Source organism: Phocoena sinus, chromosome 5 (genome assembly GCF_008692025.1).
Source record: "Phocoena sinus isolate mPhoSin1 chromosome 5, mPhoSin1.pri, whole genome shotgun sequence".
NCBI classification, from domain to species: domain Eukaryota; kingdom Metazoa; phylum Chordata; class Mammalia; order Artiodactyla; family Phocoenidae; genus Phocoena; species Phocoena sinus.
The window spans coordinates 94719934-94738556 of NC_045767.1; the positions used below are offsets into that span (position 1 = coordinate 94719934).

Genomic DNA, 18623 nt, shown 5'->3' on the forward strand with positions numbered 1-18623 from the left:
TGCGTTTCCGGGCTCTCCGGTCGAGTGGCTCTAGTTCGGAAGTCCTTTCCAGGCTCTCTAGCATTTTCCTCGCTGCATTTAAAACCATGGCTCCTCCTCCGCTCCCGTAATCATACCTCGACCCAGCAGACCGGCTCGGGGTGCACGGGGCGGAGGTGGCCGCTGGCGCCGAGCGAGCCGCGCCCCGCAGCGCTCCTCGCCCGGGCCAGCGGCGGGGGCGGGAAAGTAGCGGCGGGGTCCCCGGCGCTGCCGCCCCCGGCTTTCCTCAGAAGCTTTCGCGGAGTCTGCGGCAGGGAGCGCAGCCCGCGGCGGCGGCGTGCGGCTGCAGCGCCGGCGAGTCCCACGAGCCGCCCGCAGCGCAGCACGAAGTTTCCCTCGAGCCGCCCCGGGTGGCTGAGGTCCGCCGAGCCGGGTGGCCCAGGCCAGAAGGAGGAGTGGGTGGGTCTTTTGGGGCTCCTGGCGACCCCCTCGGCCGACGCTGCGAGTGTCAAGCGAACTTTAGAAAGCTGCTGCCGAAGAACCTGCGCCGGGATCTCCACGGTTGGGGACCCGGGAGCGGGCGGGTCCGGCCTGCGGGAAATGCGGGGAGATCCAGTCGGCTGGTGACGGGCAACTTTCCGGCGAGCCTTAGCCGCGGGCCACTGCGACCTGCCTCCTCTTTTATTCTCCCGAGCTCAGCCGACGTTGGCGCCCTGCTCTGCTGGAGAGCTAGGCGCGCTCTCCGCCAGGCAGTGAGTGAATTGAATCCCTCCCCCTCCCCCCCGCCACGAGAGTGTCGCTCTCGCCCGTCCATCGCCTCATTTCCCCGGAGGTGACCGCCCGCCGCCCGTCGCACCCCGCTCTCGGGGCGCCCAGCCTGGGACGCCGAAGACTGCGTTTTGGCTGAGAACTGGTTCTTGGATGCTGAAGGCTGGGCTTGCCCAGCTTGGGTGCAGAGGCGGCAATGAGTGTCTTCAAAGTGTGGCTCGGGGTGGCCCTGGCATTGGCGGAATTTGCAGTATTGCCTCATCATTCTGAAGGTGAGAGAGCGGTGCCGTGTGTGTGTGTGTGTGTGTGTGTGTGTGTGTGTGTGTGTGTGTGTGTGATCGTGCTTTTTAAAAAGCTCAGCGGGTGTATGGCATTGTGGGTCAGATGGAAGTTTTTTGGGGGTGGGTGGGTGGGTGGCCGTGGAACTAGAGGGGGCTTTTTGTGAGAAGATTCCAACTCCTGATTGTTTTGTATGCAGATCACAAGCCCCACTCCCTCCTCCCTCTCTGCCCTGAGTGCATTTGGGTGGGTGGGTGGGTGGCCGACCGAGGTGCCATCTCTGAAATTGGATTCTCTTTCTTCCCACTTCCCCGGTGCCCCCGAATGGAAAGCATCTACATGGAGCGTAGGTGAGGAGTGAACAATTGCAATTACCTGTGTAAAAATACTTATGCTCCTATGAAAAATAAAATCCGGCACCTTAAAACCCCCTTCTCGCCCTCCCTCCTAACCCCAATGAGTCTACCCGTAAAGTCCAATTAAGATTTTATAAGGTGGTTAGAGCGTGTTCTGGAAGTAGACAGTTCAATCGCACTGCAAGAAACCTCCCCAGTACAGAGAGGCACGAGCCTGCCTCTTCCCCAGAAAAGAAGTGGTTATAAGAGTTTAGCTCCGTTCTCTGACTTCGCCCCCTGCCTCCCAGTTTTCCTCCGAGGCTCCAACCTACGTGTAAAACCCTGGAGCTGGGGGTGAGAAAGAAGGAGATTGGTGGGAGTTGTCGCCATGATAGCAAGAGCAATGTGAGCTCAGGCAAATAAATTAATCGATAAGGAAATCAAGAGTTTGGAGGTCCTAGGATGGCGGGCCCAGGGACGCGAGGCGGCGTGAGCTCCCACCTGCCTAGAGTCGCGAGGAAAGTCGCCTAGCGGGTGCTTAGGGAGGGGGAAGGGAGGCGGCGGGCTGAGGAAGGCGGCTTAATCTACCGTGCAGGGCTCTCGGCTTCCCCTCCCCGCTCCGTTCATTATTCTTCCAGCTGCGGGAAGAAGAGTTCACCTGCCCCGCGGCAAATCAGAGCCGCAGTCGCGGCAGTCGCGGGCGCTGGGCGGGGCGCCTTCTCCGCTCGGGTGCTGACCCGGGCGTGGGACTGCGGGCAGCGGCAGCCCCCGAGGAGGACACAGCGCTGCTCGGATCCACCTGCAGCCACCTGAGCAACGGCCTTTTCCTAGCTAGCTTCCCGGGAGAAAGTGACGGTGGCTTTGGAAACGCACGGCAGTGGGGACTTTCCCGTGGGTGGAGCGACCGCCAGCCCGCACCCTCCCGGGAATTATATCAAGTGTGTATCATACCCGGGAAGTGCAGGTGTGGGGCCTGTGCAGAGCCTTTTTCAACCAGGGCATAACCTGTAGAACCGTGTTCTTTTGTATGTGTGCGTGTGTATGCAAACTTAAAAGACAATAAACGTATAGGGCTTAATTGTAGTAAAGCACATGGGAGAGTCAGCCTAGGCCACCCAAATGTGAATTTGAGACAGAAAAATTACGTTTGCACTTGGTGGTGGCAGTTTCCTATTTAGGATCATGTTCCAGCAACGCGGAAAACGTGCTGTCCGTCCCCGATAGCTCACCAGGGGGCAGTTGGAATGATGTAAGAGATTTGCTTTTCAGAATCAAATCTCTTGAAATTACAAAAGCCATTATTACTAAGGGCCTGCAGGGTTCGCTCTTTGGAAGAGTGGTTGACAAAAAGGGCAAAGTTTAAAAACGTCCAAAGCCTTCTGATGGGGGAGGAGTGTAGGGCGCGAGGGGCGCTATTCCTCCAAAGATCCTTTGGAAACTTTGCTTCTTACTCTTTCATCCCACCTTCAGAACATTCTAGAATCATCCCACAACTTGGATTCTTAGATATCCGAGAGTTTCCATCCAAGTCATAATGATGCTTACCTAATAATGAATGAATGAATGAATATGGACATTTACTGAACACTGTACTGTTTGCCTCGCACTATGCTAAACACTTTACATACGTTATCTCATTAAATTAATTAAATGATAACAGTCCCACGGCCAAAAACTCAGCTGTCATCTGATGAGTCCTTTGATTTGGTTCCGTCAGGGTTTTCTTTTTCTCTTAAAAATACGAGCACTGAGGTCAAGAATGGAGAGCTTAAGGATATTAGAGATTTCCTCAAGTTTTTATTATTAGCCTTGGAAGTGATTTTTAAAAATGGAAAAGAAGCATTCACACGTGTGGGTCTCTTGATGCAACCTACTCTGTGATACTGTTGCTGTCCGGGCCATGGCAGAATTTGTTGTTTTCTTCTCAATGCTCAGAGAGCATGTCATATATGTTTCTGGTGCACCAGTTAATAATTCTATAATTTTAGTTGATAAAGATACAATCTTCCTCACCTAACTGTGTGCTCTCAGAGGGCTTAGGATGGCTCCTGGTTATTATCCTTCCAACTCAGCTCCTGGTACACAATAGGTGCTAAAAAATTTTGGTCAGGTGAATGAGTATTGCCAAATCACGTTTCAAATTAAGCTTAGACTGTTGCTGTGTGACCTTGAATGAACCACCTAACTTCTTTGGGCTGTGATTCACCAAATGCAGAAGCTGGCTAGGTGATAGCTCTAAAATACTTCTGCTAATCATCCAGCATAGAAAAAAAAAAAAACAATGATCAGTATTTGCTGCCTTATTTTTGGTCAGTTGCATCTTTCTAGTTCTGAATTTTATTTTAATTATTAAAAGAAAAATGAAGGTTTACAAGCAGGTTATTGGCAGTGTTATTTTACATTTTCTTATATCGCCAAGCTGACAAACTACTGTGATTTGAGAGCTTAATAAAATCAACAAGTCACAGAGAAACTTCTAGCAAATGTGGCTGCTTTCTGAATCAGATGTGTTTCTGGAGAAGTACATCTTGAGTTGTGTCGACCCGTGGAAATCCTGTGAAGTTACACTAGATAGAACATGTTGGCTGTGGATAAAGAGTCTTGAATTGGTTAAGAGAACTGAGTTCCAGTCTATGTCCATCACTCCCCATGTGACTTTAGCCAAGCTTACAATCTTCCAGTCTTTTTCCTTTAAATGCCATTAGCAGAATATACTGAAAAGGATCATTTGATAGACAGAGTGTTTTATTTATGGGTGGATCGGCATATTTGGTTCCACTCTTGGTAGAAGAGTTCCTTCTGTGTAGGATTCAGTGCTTAAAACTCAATGTTAAGGAAGGAAAGACATTGGATGGGAAAAAATAGCCTATCTCTTCATTCTTTCATTCCACAAATCTTTATTGATAGCTTATATATCAGGTTATTAGGTTATGTCTGGTAGGGACATACAGACATCAAAAAAAATAATGCCTTCCCTCAGGGAGTTTGCATACCTGGAAATCATTAATATAGGTAAGGTAGCAGTAGGGACATGTAAAACGTTGGTCCTTGGTGGGTTTCCCAATATTGAATAATTGCAACTCAGCATCTTTTGGCTTTTGCAACTACCAGCTAGTGGAAATAAAGGGTGTTGTATTGTCATAGGCTCTTATTTCCATCATATTGCATTTCTGTTCTCTTCTGGGGATTGGATTCTGGGTGTTACCCTCTGCAAATAAATCCTTTAGTGAGAGCATGGTCATCTGTATTCGCTGTTGTGGACTTGAGTGGTAATATTACTCAGTTTTACTCAGATATGAGTAGTCATAAAATACTGTCCCCCACTTGCCTCAGGAGAGGAGAGGGGACTACCAACATGGCATAGTTGGAGTTGTGTGCCAAATCTTACGCTAGTTCAAAAACAGTTGGCCCATTTTTGTTTTAACTGCTCTATTAATTGATCTGACTCCTGGCTGACAATAATCAGGACAGGAGCTGTCCTGTCAGTCCAGAAAAGGATTCTATTTTAACTGTTCCACAGTGTACAAGCCATATGCTGAATTATAGCACAAAATAAAGCCTGAACATTTAACTACCAACTTGTGGCTGCTTGTTCCTAATGAGTCATATTTTTGTGATACCATGCTGTCCAAACTTCTTCATATGTTATGGTCATGTGCCACTATTTCTTTGAACAAATGGGTCTGACATTTTGTGACTTAGATTTAACCTCTCTAATCTCCTCTTGTTATCAGGTAGGGTTTCCATAGTGAATAGTTTCAGGATGTGAGCACTAGTGCAAATTATATCTCACATTTCCTCTGAAAACTTCAGATTTTATACACGTGTCTCATAATAGAGTACATTCTAATGTGCCAAAGGGCCTAAAAATGAGTATGAAATGACATTTATTTAAATGAATATGGAGTGACATTTTGCCTATGTGACCTGCAAGAAAGGCGCCAACCACAGGAGGAAGGTCTCAAGATCTCAGCTTGCTTCTTGGCACTATGTGATCCCTTCACCCAGCACAACTTTATGCACTTTCTCACAGGTGTCAGAACTTAAATTACCTACCTTCTCAGCTGTATTCCATGCCCTGAAACTGGCAAAGTCTCTTATTTTTCCTGTTTTCCCTTGAAGAAGGCCTGTTTCTCCTTCTAGATCTTCATCATCAGTTAGAATTCCCCTTCAGCTGGAGTTTCAAGTTCAAATAAAGCCCAAATCGAAACTTCAGGTAGAGTTGCAATCATTCCAGTGCTCCTTAAGAAAAAAAGTGACGAGTGGAGCGAGTAACTTTGTCTTCCAAAGTATATGAGTTGATCCATTAGTGAAAAGGCAGAACGAGAAGCTGCACCTAGCACCCAATGCCAACAAACCTCCCGACTTAGTCTGCCGGTGGGTGTGAAGCTTGTGCCCGTGTGGGAGAAACATGCTTGCTTTGGAGGATTGCATCTGGCATTGGGTGGTGATGAATGTTTGATGGGACTGGGCATCACAGTAGAATGCTTTCTTTTTTTCTACAGGGAAGCAGTGAGGTTTTGGAAGCTGTGTTAACGGAGACTCATTTCTGCAGCTGCCTTTCGGGTAGAGATGTTGTGTTTTAGGAAAGCCCTCAGAGGCCAAGGCTTATTTCTTTTAGAATTGTACATCCTAGAGCAACCCAAATCGAGATATTTCCCTTTTCCAATGATAGAATTTATCGGCAGTTACGCATAGTTTTGACTTGCGTTTCTAACAGATGTTTGGCTTAACCAAGTGTGTTTGTGATGCACACTCAATGCTGCTTTATTTTTTCATGTTACTGTGATTTGATAACATCTGTCTAAATTTCCAGAAATGGGTTTTGATATGAGTACTTGGATACATCTTAAGATACCTGATTCCTTTTGGAGCTTTGAAAGTTTACTGGCCTTTGGAGGGTAGTGCTATGGAGGAGGGTAATAAAATTACTTGAGGATGGTTTTATCTAAAGGTTAAATTTTGTTTGTTTATTCTAAAGGTTAAATTTTGTTAAATTGTACCTAAGTGATCTCTATGTTTAACTTTTAAATGTGAGAAGTAATTAAATAAGTCCATTTACATAATTTAGGAATTGCATTGTGTTGATATATATTTATGTACTTATATACGATTTTTTTTTTATTATTTATTTTTTTGCGGTACGCGGGCCTCTCACTGTTGGGGCCTCTCCCGTTGCGGAGCACAGGCTCCAGACGCGCAGGCTCAGCGGCCATGGCTCACGGGCCTAGCCGCTCCACGGCATGTGGGATCTTCCCGGACCGGGGCACAAACCCGTGTCCCCTGCATCGGCAGGCGGACTCTCAACCACTGCGCCACCAGGGAAGCCCACGATTATTTTATATATATCCATATCCATATCTCATATGATTATTTTATATATATCTATATCCATATATGTGTTTATATATCTATATCTATATATATCTATATCTCCTTTCTTATGATATACCATAGACTGAAATACTGTCTTTGGAACAGAATTTCTTAAAACTAAGTCAGGAAGAATTTCCCCCGAGCATTTTATCTCAAGTTATTCTTATTTGAATTTCAAGGGCGCAAAAAGTCATTTCAATGAATTTGCCCATGGAGATCTTTTTTTTTTTTTTAAACATCTTTATTGGGGTATAATTGCTTTACAATGGTGTGTTAGTTTCTGCTTTATAACAAAGTGAATCAGTTATACATATACATATGTTCCCATATGTCTTCCCTCTTGCGTCTCCCTCCCTCCCACCCTCCCTATCCCACCCCTCCAGGCTGTCACAAAGCACCGAGCTAATATCCCTGTGCCTTGCGGCTGCTTCCCGCTAGCTGTCTACCTTACTACGTTTGTTAGTGTGTATATGTCCATGACTCTCTCTCGCCCTGTCAAAGCTCACCCTTCCCCCTCCCCATATCCTCAAGTCCGTTCTCCAGTAGGTCTGCGTCTTTATTCCTGTCCTACCCCTAGGTTCTTCATGACATTTTTTTCCCTTAAATTCCATATATATGTGTTAGCATAGGGTATTTGTCTTTTTCTTTCTGACTTACTTCACTCTGTATGACAGACTCTAGGTCTATCCATCTCATTACAAATAGCTCAATTTCATTTCTTTTTAAGGCTGAGTAATATTCCATTGTATATATGTGCCACATCTTCTTTATCCAGTCATCCGATGATGGGCGCTTAGGTTGTTTCCATCTCCAGGCTATTGTAAATAGAGCTGCAATGAACATTTTGGTACAAGACTCTTTTGGAATTTTGGTTTTCTCAGGGTATATGCCCAGTAGTGGGATTGCTGGGTCATATGGTAATTCTATTTGTAGTTTTTTAAGGAACCTCCATACTGTTCTCCATAGTGGCTGAACCAATTCACATTCCCACCAGCAGTGCAAGAGTGTTCCCTTTTCTCCACACCCTCTCCAGCATTTATTGTTTCTAGATTTTTTGATGATGGCCATTCTGACTGGTGTGAGATGATATCTCATTGTAGATTTGATTTGCATTTCTCTAATGATTAATGATGTTGAGCATTCTTTCATGTGTTTGTTGGCATTCTGTGTATCTTCTTTGGAGAAATGTCTATTTAGGTCTTCTGCCCATTTTTGGATAGGGTTGTTTGTTTTTTGGTTATTGAGCTGCATGAGCTGCTTGTAAATTTTGGAGATTAATCCTTTGTCAGTTGCTTCATTTGCAAATATTTTCTCCCATTCTGAGGGTTGTCTTTTGGTCTTGATTATAGTTTCCTTTGCTGTGCAAAAGCTTTGAAGTTTCATTAGGTCCCATTTGTTTATTTTTGTTTTTATTTCCATTACTCTAGGAGGTGGGTCAGAAAGAATCTTGCTGTGATTTATGTCATAGAGTGTTCTGCCTATGTTTTCCTCTAAGAGTTTGATAGTTTCTGGCCTTACATTTAGGTCTTTAATCCATTTTGAGCTTATTTTTGTGTATGGTGTTAGGGAGTGATCTAATCTCATACTTTTACATGTACCTGTCCAGTTTTCCCAGCACCATTTACTGAAGAGGCTGTCCTTTCTCCACTGTACATTCCTGCCACCTTTATCAAAGATAAGGTGTCCATATCCATGGAGATCTTTGATTCAAACCCCAAGTGTAAATAACCGTCTCCTTTTCTTTGAATATTGTTCTTAATTCCGTTATTAGTAGATAAGGTAGACCAGTCCTTTCCTGAGAAGTTAATAGTACTGAGACTTCACGAATGATCTGTTGGCATCCAAACACTGTAGTAAAATGTGTCCTTCCCTCTTTGGACATTAAGTGTGGCACATTGTCAAGGTGTGCTCTGTCTTGGTGTGTGTATGCTATTTCAATCTGCTTTGCAGCCTGTTTCTGAGCTAGTATCTGTTAGCACACTGCCTACATGTTTATAGGTTAAATCAACACCTGCTGTGCTGTTCAAAAACTGGTTTAGAAAAAGCATAATTTTGTGGGCTGGAAAGCTCCATGAAGGAGATGGGATCAAGTTCAAGGAAATTGATTAGACCAAGTGCATTTCCTGCAGGAGACAAAAATGAGTAAAGGCATTGGCATATGAAAGCATTACCATGGGATCCTAAGTTGGCCTCTTGGGTTGGACTGGAGAATTTGTGTAAGCAAAGAGTGGCAGAGAAGCCTGGATAAGTAAATTGGGACTGGATTAGGAAGGCTTTGCTGATTTGTCATATAGGAAAATACACCAGTGTATTTATAGCATGTCGTTATACATACATTTATTTTAAAATTCAAATAATGAGTTTTAATAATGCTTTCCCTCATGCGTGTCCAAGAAATGTTGTGTTGGTGTATGGGATTCTTTCCCCAGGGGCAGAATCCTCAAGCTTTGGAAAGAGCACAGTTTACTGATTATGATGCATGTCGATGCAGCTTTAGTGTACTTTGGCCAGGGCAGTGCCTATTGGTCTATTATGCATCCCTTTTAATTCTTGTTTTGTTTTTTCCCCACAGGTGCTTGTGTCTATCAGGGTTCCTTGTTGGCGGTAGGTCATTCTTCATATATTTGGTTTATTTATTTTGCATGTAAAATGCTTGATTGAGGTTACTGAGTGAGTGAGGTGACCCTGTCATTGTAAAATGTATTTATTTTCCTTTTCAGTTTGAGGATTATCCCTCATTCTGGCACAATCACGCTCAATTACTTAATACCTTTTCCAGAGTGAATTAGTTCCATTTGGATACTCAGGTATTGGAAGAGAAGTTCAAACACCCAACACCAATTTGCATTCCATGGCTGTCTTGTGAGTTCTTTCAATCAGAGAGAAAATTAGATCCCATTCTTTTGTCAGGTATGAGCTAGGGCACAATTTGTTTATCTTCCAAACAACTTGTTTGCTTCTTCCTTTGAACCCCCCCTCCAAAAAAATATACAATTATTGAGTACAATATGGAGGATCCTGACTGTTGCTTTGAATTATACTTTTAAGTTTTGGTAACAAACAAATTAACATTTTATTTCTGATCCTTTGCCACGTAGAGGAGAATTGATTTTGAATTTAATGTCGGGATCACTTGGGGGAAAAGCTGATGCAAGATTCCTGCATTTCTTTTCATTAATAATGTACTGTGGTGCATAACAGTGTGTTAAAAGCCAATTGAAAAGACCGTCTACACTCCATCAACTCTAATAAGTGGTGTGACAAGTCATTCTTCACCACTTTTTTATTTTAGTTTAATAAAGGCTGTAATAAAAACAAAACTCAGCTGGTTGGAAAGGGTTTGCTCATTTACATCCCAACCCGCTATTGACATGTGTGATACCAATATGTCATCTTGGATTGTCCTTGTGGTATTGGAATAGATGAGAAATACTTGAAATACCTGAGAGTCTAGATAATTGTAGATGTTCACAGTAATATTCTTGAATCTGAACTTTATGTAATGTAGTTACTGCTCTGGAGATTGATGTGTGTTTTCCTTCCTTATATTTTTCTGTTAAAGAATCAGGTGAAAGCCATTTTCCACTCTCTTTCCCATTCCATGCCCTGAAAAGCCTACTCTTGCCTCTGTTTATTCTTTAATACATTTTAGGAATCATTTTAAAATCAAAGTGCTATAAAATACATCATCAGTTTTGGGGAGCTGTAGTAGATATTATAGACAAGTTAGTTGTCCATTTTAATACAAAGAAAATTGCTTATTGTATAGAGTCCTTTGTAACTTTTCAATATCTTTTCATGGCTATCGATCCACCTGATACATGCAGCAGATCAGTGAAATAGGCAGGTCATGTATTATTTTATACTCTCCCCCTTTTTAATGAAGAACCAAGGGTGAGAGAGAGAGAGGCTTGCTAAAGGTCATTGACCATTAAGGGGTAGACCAGAACAAAACAACCTGTCTTCTTTCTGTTGTTCTCCTGAATCTGAAGAAAGTGGCTAGGCTACCTTCTATGTTTGACGCGGCAGCATGGTATTGCACATTTGAATACGAAAGCATCAAGTACGGGAAGAGGTCAGTTTGGTTTGATCGAGGTAAAGGAGTGGGGGCACTAGCACGGTCCTGACCCCTCTAGTTGCCTTCTTTGCTTACCAAGACTCTGCTATGTTTGTTCCTGCACCTTCTCTAGCCTGACGTACTTGTGACTGTGGTTATGCAACTCAGGCAGAAAGACAGTACATTTACTACAATAATAAAGATTATTATTGAACAAATATTTACTGAGTGACAACTCTGGACCTGCTCTTCTAGGCACTGGGAACACGTCAGTGAACAAACAGGCAAAATGCTTGCCTTCATGAAGCTCGAATTCTAATGAATAAAATATTTAGAATGTCAGATTAGTGCTAAGGAGGAAAACAGTATGGGTGTGGGGAGATAGGAAAGGCTGAATAGGGGACAAGGGCGGCCTCTTGAAATGAGGGGATAGGGAAGGGCTCCCTGAGAAAGTAAGGTGACATTTGAAGAAAGACCTGAAGGGCACTATAAGAGCTTGCCCCTTGGATATCCAGGGAAAGAGAATTCCACAGCGAGTGTAAAGTCTGAAGTGGGAGCTTGCTTGGTCATTTGAAGAAGTACTTGGAGGTCACTGTGGCTGCAGCACGTGATCAGGGGGAGGATGGCAGGAGATGAGGTCAGAGAGGTTGGCAGTGACAGAGCAGTGTGTCCTTCTGTGGACTTTAGCTTGTCCTTTCAATCAGGTGGGTGAGCCACTGGAGGAGCTAAGAGCAGAAGAATGACAAAACCTGACTTATAGTTTAATTAAACTGCTGAAATGGGAATATGAAAAAGAAATAGCATTTGTTTCTAGGGAAACTATGTTGAATACTTTAAAAAAAGCCTCTGTAGAGGTGAGTCACTGAAAATTTGCTGTCAAATTAAGTATGAGAGAGACAACTATAAAAGATTGGGAGAAAAGCACAAAAGTCCAGAGAGATTCTGCATTCGGATTTATTTGCAACCTCTTGAAGTTCTCTTTCTATTTTAAGGAACTTCAAACTGGAATGGGGATGATGCATTGTGGCCATAGCTAATTGTGTGAATAATTCATCGCTGCTCTCTTGCCACATGGCCTGGTCTTGAAGAAAAGCACTGCACCTGCATCAATGAAATTGAATGAATGTGCATTTATGTATTTTGAATTAAAATACAAAGCTTAAGAACATTTATATACTGTTCTAGGATTCTCTGATTAAACAACTCCTTGGGTGAGAGGATTTCTATGTAAGAGGCATCACAGCCAGGGGCGCTTTGAGGATAGTGGCATGGTGTCCCAGCCCCAAACCCTGTAAATTCTACCCACGTGCATTGTAGAGCTGGGAGTGACTTTGGAGGTCATGTAGTCCAAACTCTCCATTTTATAGGGGGAGGCAGAGTGAGGCAGGGATTGAAGTTCTTGTGCTTCCTTCATTACTCAGGTGAGTAACCAGAAGTGGAAAGGGTCTGGTTGAGAATGGCAAGCACCAGCTTCACCCAGAATTCCATGAAACATACCAAGCAAATGAGAACACAGATTCTAAGCTCTGGCTACTAGTTGCTAACTCTCAACCTGTCTTGTGAGGATTCCTTCCACTGATACCTTTTCCATCTCATCACTTGTCGCCCGGAAGCTGCCAGATAGAGTGGTTCATTCAGGGCTCTGTAGTCTGACCTTTAAAAAAATTTTTTTTTAAAAAAAATTTTGTAAAGTATAGTTGATTTACGATGTTGTGTTATATAGCACAACTATATAGCTAGGTGTATAGCAAAGTGATTCCGTTATACATATACATATATATATATATATATATATATATATATATTCTTTTTCAGATACTTTTCCATTATAGGTTAATACAAGATATTGAATATAGTTCCCTATGCAATACAGTAGTTCCTTGTTGTTTATCTATTTTATATATAGTAGTGTGTATCTGTTAATCCCAAACTCCTAGTTTATCCCTCCCCCTTTGATAACCATAAGTTTGTTTTATATGTCTGAGTCTGTTTCTGCTTTGTAAATAAGTTCATTTGCATCATTTTTTTAGATTCCACATATAAGTGATACCATATGATACTTATCTTTCTCTCTTTGACTTACTTTGCTTAGTATGATAACCTCTAGGTCCATCTATGTTGCTGCAAATGGCATTATTTCATTCTTTTTTATGGCTGAGTAGTAGTCCATTGTGTATATGTACCACATCTTCTTTAGCCATTCCTCTGTCGGTGGACATTTAGGTTGCGTCCAGGTCTTGGCTATTGTAAACAGTGCTGCTATGAACACTGGGGTGCATGTATCTTTTCATATTAGGGTTTTTGCCGACAGACCTTGTTCTGATTCTTCCTCATCTGCTACAAACCAGCTCTGTGACCAAGTTACATAACCTTCCTGAATCTCTATCACCTCCTATGTGAAATGGGGGTAAATAGAGCCTCTCCTGAAGGGTTTTTGTAGAGTAAAGGAGGCAATGTGGGGAAGACACCCAGACACAGTGCCTGGTGTGTGCTTTTCTGCAATAACAAAATTCCTCTTTACCAGCCAAGAAGAAGGACAAGAGGAAGGAACTGTTATTCGGCACCTGCTATGTATTTCATACTCTGAACAATCCCAGGAAATAGGTGTTGTCTTTACAGATCAGGAACCTGAGGCTAAGAAACTCTAAGTCACTTGTTCAAAAATCACACAGCTAGTCAGTGCTAGAGGAAGAGGGCGTTGCAACCTGGGTCTGACTTTAAAGCCATTCCACCAAGCATGCCGTTTCTCGCAGCCAAGCCAGTCTGCTTGTTGTCTCTGAACACAGCTAGCTTATTTTACCATCAGCTCTATGTGCCCATCCCCTCCCTGCTGCACCTGTCACGCAGTTGTCTCTGCCAGCCTCTGTCCCGACCTCCCGCAAGAGCCAGCTGTCCCTGGCTCACCCCTTCCCATTTAGCTGAGGCTCTCCCACACTAGTGTGTGCTAAATTCACCACACGAAGCAAGGAAGGTTTAGGGGTTATTCCATCTTAACATATAGTACATGCTATATTATATATATGTACCCACACAAATCCCCAGCAATGTGCTGTGTTTCCCAACTTCTGACACCTCTGTGGACTCGTGGAGACACTCTGGGGTCACTGGGTTCTAAGCCCCATGTAGCCGTCTGTCAGTTATGTACTGACTTTGTCTGTCTCTCTTCTTTCTTTAACACTGTCTTCCCTCCTTTCTCTTCTTTCCATTCCTCAGGTCAGAAAATACCCAGGAAGGTCCCCTACCCTTAGAAACACTGCATAGTCTATTTTGGGGTGTGTTTCTTCCTCCACAATATCGCTGCACCCCTGGGCTCTCAGGACTTTCTCCAAAGTCAGCCACAGTGGAAGAGAGAGTGACTGGGTTAAATCAGGAGTCCCTCAGAGGGAAGCTACCTACTTTATATGTTTAACTGTGACAGGGGCATCAAGTGTGAGGAGGAAAACAGATTTTTTATTTCAAAGTTTTCACCTATCTCCTGTCCTTTTCTGTCAATATTGAGTAAAAAGAATTTCACTTTCCTTTGGCCTCACCACAAGCAAACATCTCCTTTATAGGTTCTTCCTGGGGGTGGACGGTTGAACTCTTCAGTTTTTTTGTGTGTGTGTGGTACGTGGGCCTCTCACCGCTGTGGCCTCTCCCATCGCGGAACACAGGCTCCAGACGCACAGGCCCAGCGGCCACGGCTCATGGGCCCAGCCGCTCTGCGGCATGTGGGATCCTCCCGGACCGGGGCACGAACCTGTGTCCCCTGCATCGGTAGGCGGACCCTCAACCACTGCGCCACCAGGGGAAGCCCTCTTCAGTTTTTATATCTGTAAAATGGAGATGAATGATTTACTTCACAGGGTTGTTGTGAAGGTTAAAAGAGACCAGCAGGAAGCGCTTAGCTTGTGACCTACCATAAAGGTTAGCTGCTATTACTGTTGCTGTAAAGCAGTTACACTTAACAAAGGTGGACACAACCTCTCTTCTTTCCCAGATCAAAAGTGTTGAGTGTTGGCATTTTCCTACTTGGAATACTTTCCCTCACAAATGCTGACAAAGTGCATCGCGAGGCACTAACTTTTAGCACATTTGAAAGGAAGAAAAAGTTTTCAAGAAGAATTAAAATTGTGGAGTGTTTACTATATACAGTATAACACAGCGGAAAGATCCAGGCTCTGGAGTTTAAATCTGGTTCTGCTACATACTTGCTGTGTGGCCTCAGATATGAGACTTTAAACAGCTAAGTCTCAATTTCATTGTCTATATAATAATATACCTCATAGGGTCGGTGTGAGGATTACCTGAGAGCATGCTTGTGAAAGAACCCAGAACTGCGCTTGGCAAGGAAGAGACACTCACATCACCTAGGTGGCAACGACATGTTGGAGTGGAAATGACTGTGTGGTAGAAGCCAGGGTGTCTTGGTTCGGGGTTTGGCTCTGTAATTACTAGACGTGTAGTACTGAGTAAGTCACTTGAATGACATGAGGTCTCAGTTTCTACATTCGTAAAATGAGAGAGTTAGATTAGATCCTCTCCGAGATTGCTTAGCGCAGGGCCATCCAATGGAACGCTCTGTGCTGATGGAGATGTTCCAGAGCTGCATCACCCTGTGTGGTGGCCACCAGCCACATGGAGCTGTTGAGCACTTGAAGTGTGGCTAGTGACACTGAGGAGCTAGATTTTAAATTTTGCTTAATGTTAATTAAAATTTATAGCCTCACGTGGGTCGAGGCTACTGTATCGGACGGTGCAGCTTTAGAACTTTAAAATTCTTAACTTACTCTAGTACTTAAGCTTGAATTTTAGTCTCATGGATGGCTCTCACCCTGGGTAAAGGTTCACTGTTGTGTTGTTAGCAGTTTGAGGAAGGTCACAAAAAATTTGTTAGAGCACCTGAGTTTGCTGTTTGTTTGTATAATATTGTTTGATACATATATGTATATAATTATTACAACACTACTCTTCCCGTATTGCTTGATACGTTTTCTTGAATAAAAGAAAAGGGGTGGAGTTACAGCTGAGCCCTCACCTGCAATCAATCCTACATATTCTACTAAATCTTTTCCCAGCTTTATTGAGGTATAATTGATAAATAAAAATTGTATATATTTAAGACGTACAACTTGATGATTTGGTATGTGTATACGTTGTGAAATAATCACCGTCAAGCTAATAAACATATCCATCAACTCAGTCACTCCTTTCTCACTTCCTTCCTCCCTTCCTCCCTCCCTCCCTCCCTCCCTTCCTTCCATAGTGAGAACACTTAAGATCTACCCTCTTAGCAACTTTCAAGTATATAATATAGTGTTGTTAATTATAGTTTCATTGTTATACATTAGATCTCCAGAACTAGTTCATCTTGCACAAGTGAAACCTTGTACCCCTTGACTAAACTCTTCCCATTTTCTCTTCCCCACACCCCCTGCCAGCTATTCTTCTTTCTGCTCTATGAGGGTAACTATTTTAGATTCCACATGTAAGTGAGATCGTGCCGTATTTGTCTTTCTGCATCTGGCTTATTTCACTTAGCATAATGTCCTTCAGGTGCACTTATGTGGCTGCAAACGGCCGGATTTCATTCATTTTTAAGGCTGAGTAATATTCCATTATGTGCATCACATTTTCTTTATCCATTCTTCTGTTGATGAGTATTTGGGTTGTTTCCACATCTTGGTTATTGGGAATAATGCTGAGAGGAACATGGGAATGCAGATATCGCTTCAAGATCCTGATTTCATTTTTTTTTGGACTTAATGCCCAGAAGTGGGATTTCTGGGTCATAAAGTAGTTCTATTTTTAATTTTTTTGAGGCACCTCCATGCTGTTTTCCATAATGGTTACACTAATTTACATTTTCACCAACGGTGTACAAGAGTTCCCTTTCTCCACATCCTTTCCAATACTTGTTATCTTTTGTCTTTTTGTAATAGTCCGCTTAACAGGTTTGAGGTAATATTTCATTGTGGTTTTAATTTACTTCTATTAAATATTTTACAGAATATTTTCGGCGTTTTGTCAAAGTCTGATATATTCGTGGGAGTGTTATCCACTGTATATTGTGGTGGGAGAGAGAACTTCTGGTCTAATCTGTAAGCCTTGTTGATTAGGGTTAAGGAGGATTAAAGAAGGCAAGTAGAGCTCTTCAGTGCTAGCGTCCTTTTAAAAAATTGATGTGCTGTAGCATTCTTTTATTTGAAACTGTAGCACAAAAGATGTAGCCCATAGAAATGAAAATGTCTCAGACTTGTATTCGTGCGCAAGAAATTTTATGGAGAAGAGAAATGAAGAGAATTTGGAGGCTTTCCCTATTAAGTGCTCAAAGCCCCCCAAACACTTAGTAAATCTTGGTCAGCGACTGCTATTAAACACCCTGAACTTCTCAAGTGGGGGGAATGCTTGGCATCTTGTGGATATACTCAGAAGGGAAACAATAAAGTCAGCCATTCCTTAATTTCCCTTAAGAGTACTATTGGGTATTGTAGGATATCACTGTTCTTCATTATAGTTTAACAAGAATTCATCATTTTTTCAGCCTCTTCATTTATTTTTAAACACCGAGTAATATGCCTTGAAGTGGGAGAGACTACTCTTTATTAAAATATAATTATTCTGGGGTAAAAACATTTTTTTTTACCGAAAATCAGCACAGCATCACTCTGCTAGGTGCTGGAATAAAGTTTGAGAAGTAATGGGCTTCCTTTAACTAGAGATATTCAAGCGGAGACTGGAAAGTCTGTATCATAAATGAGATAGTGGTAGCTTGGTCTAGATGACTTACAAAGCCTTTCTAACTTGGGTTCTGACTTGAGTGAATTGAAGATTAGAGCGGTGTGTTTCTGCCTTATGGAAGCCCTTGTGTCAGGGGTGGAGCGGTGGTGAGAAAGTCTCCTGACCCCAGAGGTGCGCAATGAGGGGTTTCTCCCCTGCGTTCCTTCAAATGGACTGATTTTGTACCCTTGGGTACCAGGCAGTGAGAATGGGGCTTTAGGTGCCTCAGATGATTCTTTTTTTCTTTACTGGGCTTTTATAAATCGTCCACCATAATCAGATGTGGTAGTTTCCTCTTTGGAAATTCATATCTTCTGAGCATAGTTGCGTGAGAGGAATAGTACAAGAGATTTTGTGCTTTTATTGATGAACAATCAATATGCATTTTCATTCTTGTTCATAGTCTTGTGGTAGGAACAGATGTTTTAAGTTAACAGACACATTTCTTATGCTTTGTTTTGAATTTAGAAGATGCAGCTGAGCTTGGCAGCCATATTACTTTGTTCAAAAGATGGTAGCATGATCATATATTTCAATTTTCTGATCAGACCATACATTCCCCACACTTTTTTTTTTTAAAGTTTGTGTCATTTTTGCTCCAATTGCCTCACAACCTAGTACCTCATTTTGCTTTTTTTGTCTTCATTTGTCTGTTTATAACTACAAAAATGTACATATACATGTTTATTTTATACATTGTACATTTATATACGCATATATATATATATATCTCCTAGAAAAGAACTGTCACTCATTTATAACACCTTATGGTGTTATCTCATTTTAGTTACTTTTTAAAGCCCTCTGCTTACTAAGGGAAAAGATGATACATAAATATCAAATGACAATTGTGAGTTAAGCAAGCTTATGTTTTCTTGGAGTTTGAGTGGCAAATGTCTAAAGAAAATTTGGCTTTGAAAATCTCATATGGATGGCATTCTGCTTGTGTGACAAAAAGGGACACAAATATAAAATCTGCACAAAATAATTTTTAAAAATCTGAGCAGTTTTATTTAAAATAAGTACGTATCCTCTGGTATGCCAGCTAGATTCTTTTCAGCAATGATTTC

At 42.5% G+C, this 18623-nt stretch overlaps 1 protein-coding gene across 2 annotated transcripts in view; it reads left to right on the forward strand.

Annotated features, from left to right (window-relative positions):
• The first annotated feature begins 257 nt into the window (after positions 1–257).
• Positions 258–18623, forward strand: part of FRAS1 (Fraser extracellular matrix complex subunit 1) — a 458507-nt gene continuing 440141 nt past the window's right edge. Inside the window, exons 1-2 of one of the 2 annotated variants that reach the window (XM_032632916.1) lie at positions 258–1019; positions 9310–9341. In XM_032632916.1, the coding sequence (XP_032488807.1) occupies positions 944–1019; positions 9310–9341 (108 nt within the window). In that variant the 5' untranslated portion in view covers positions 258–943. The remainder of the gene's footprint in view (positions 1020–9309; positions 9342–18623) is intronic. The other variant, XM_032632915.1, reaches the window with a different exon arrangement.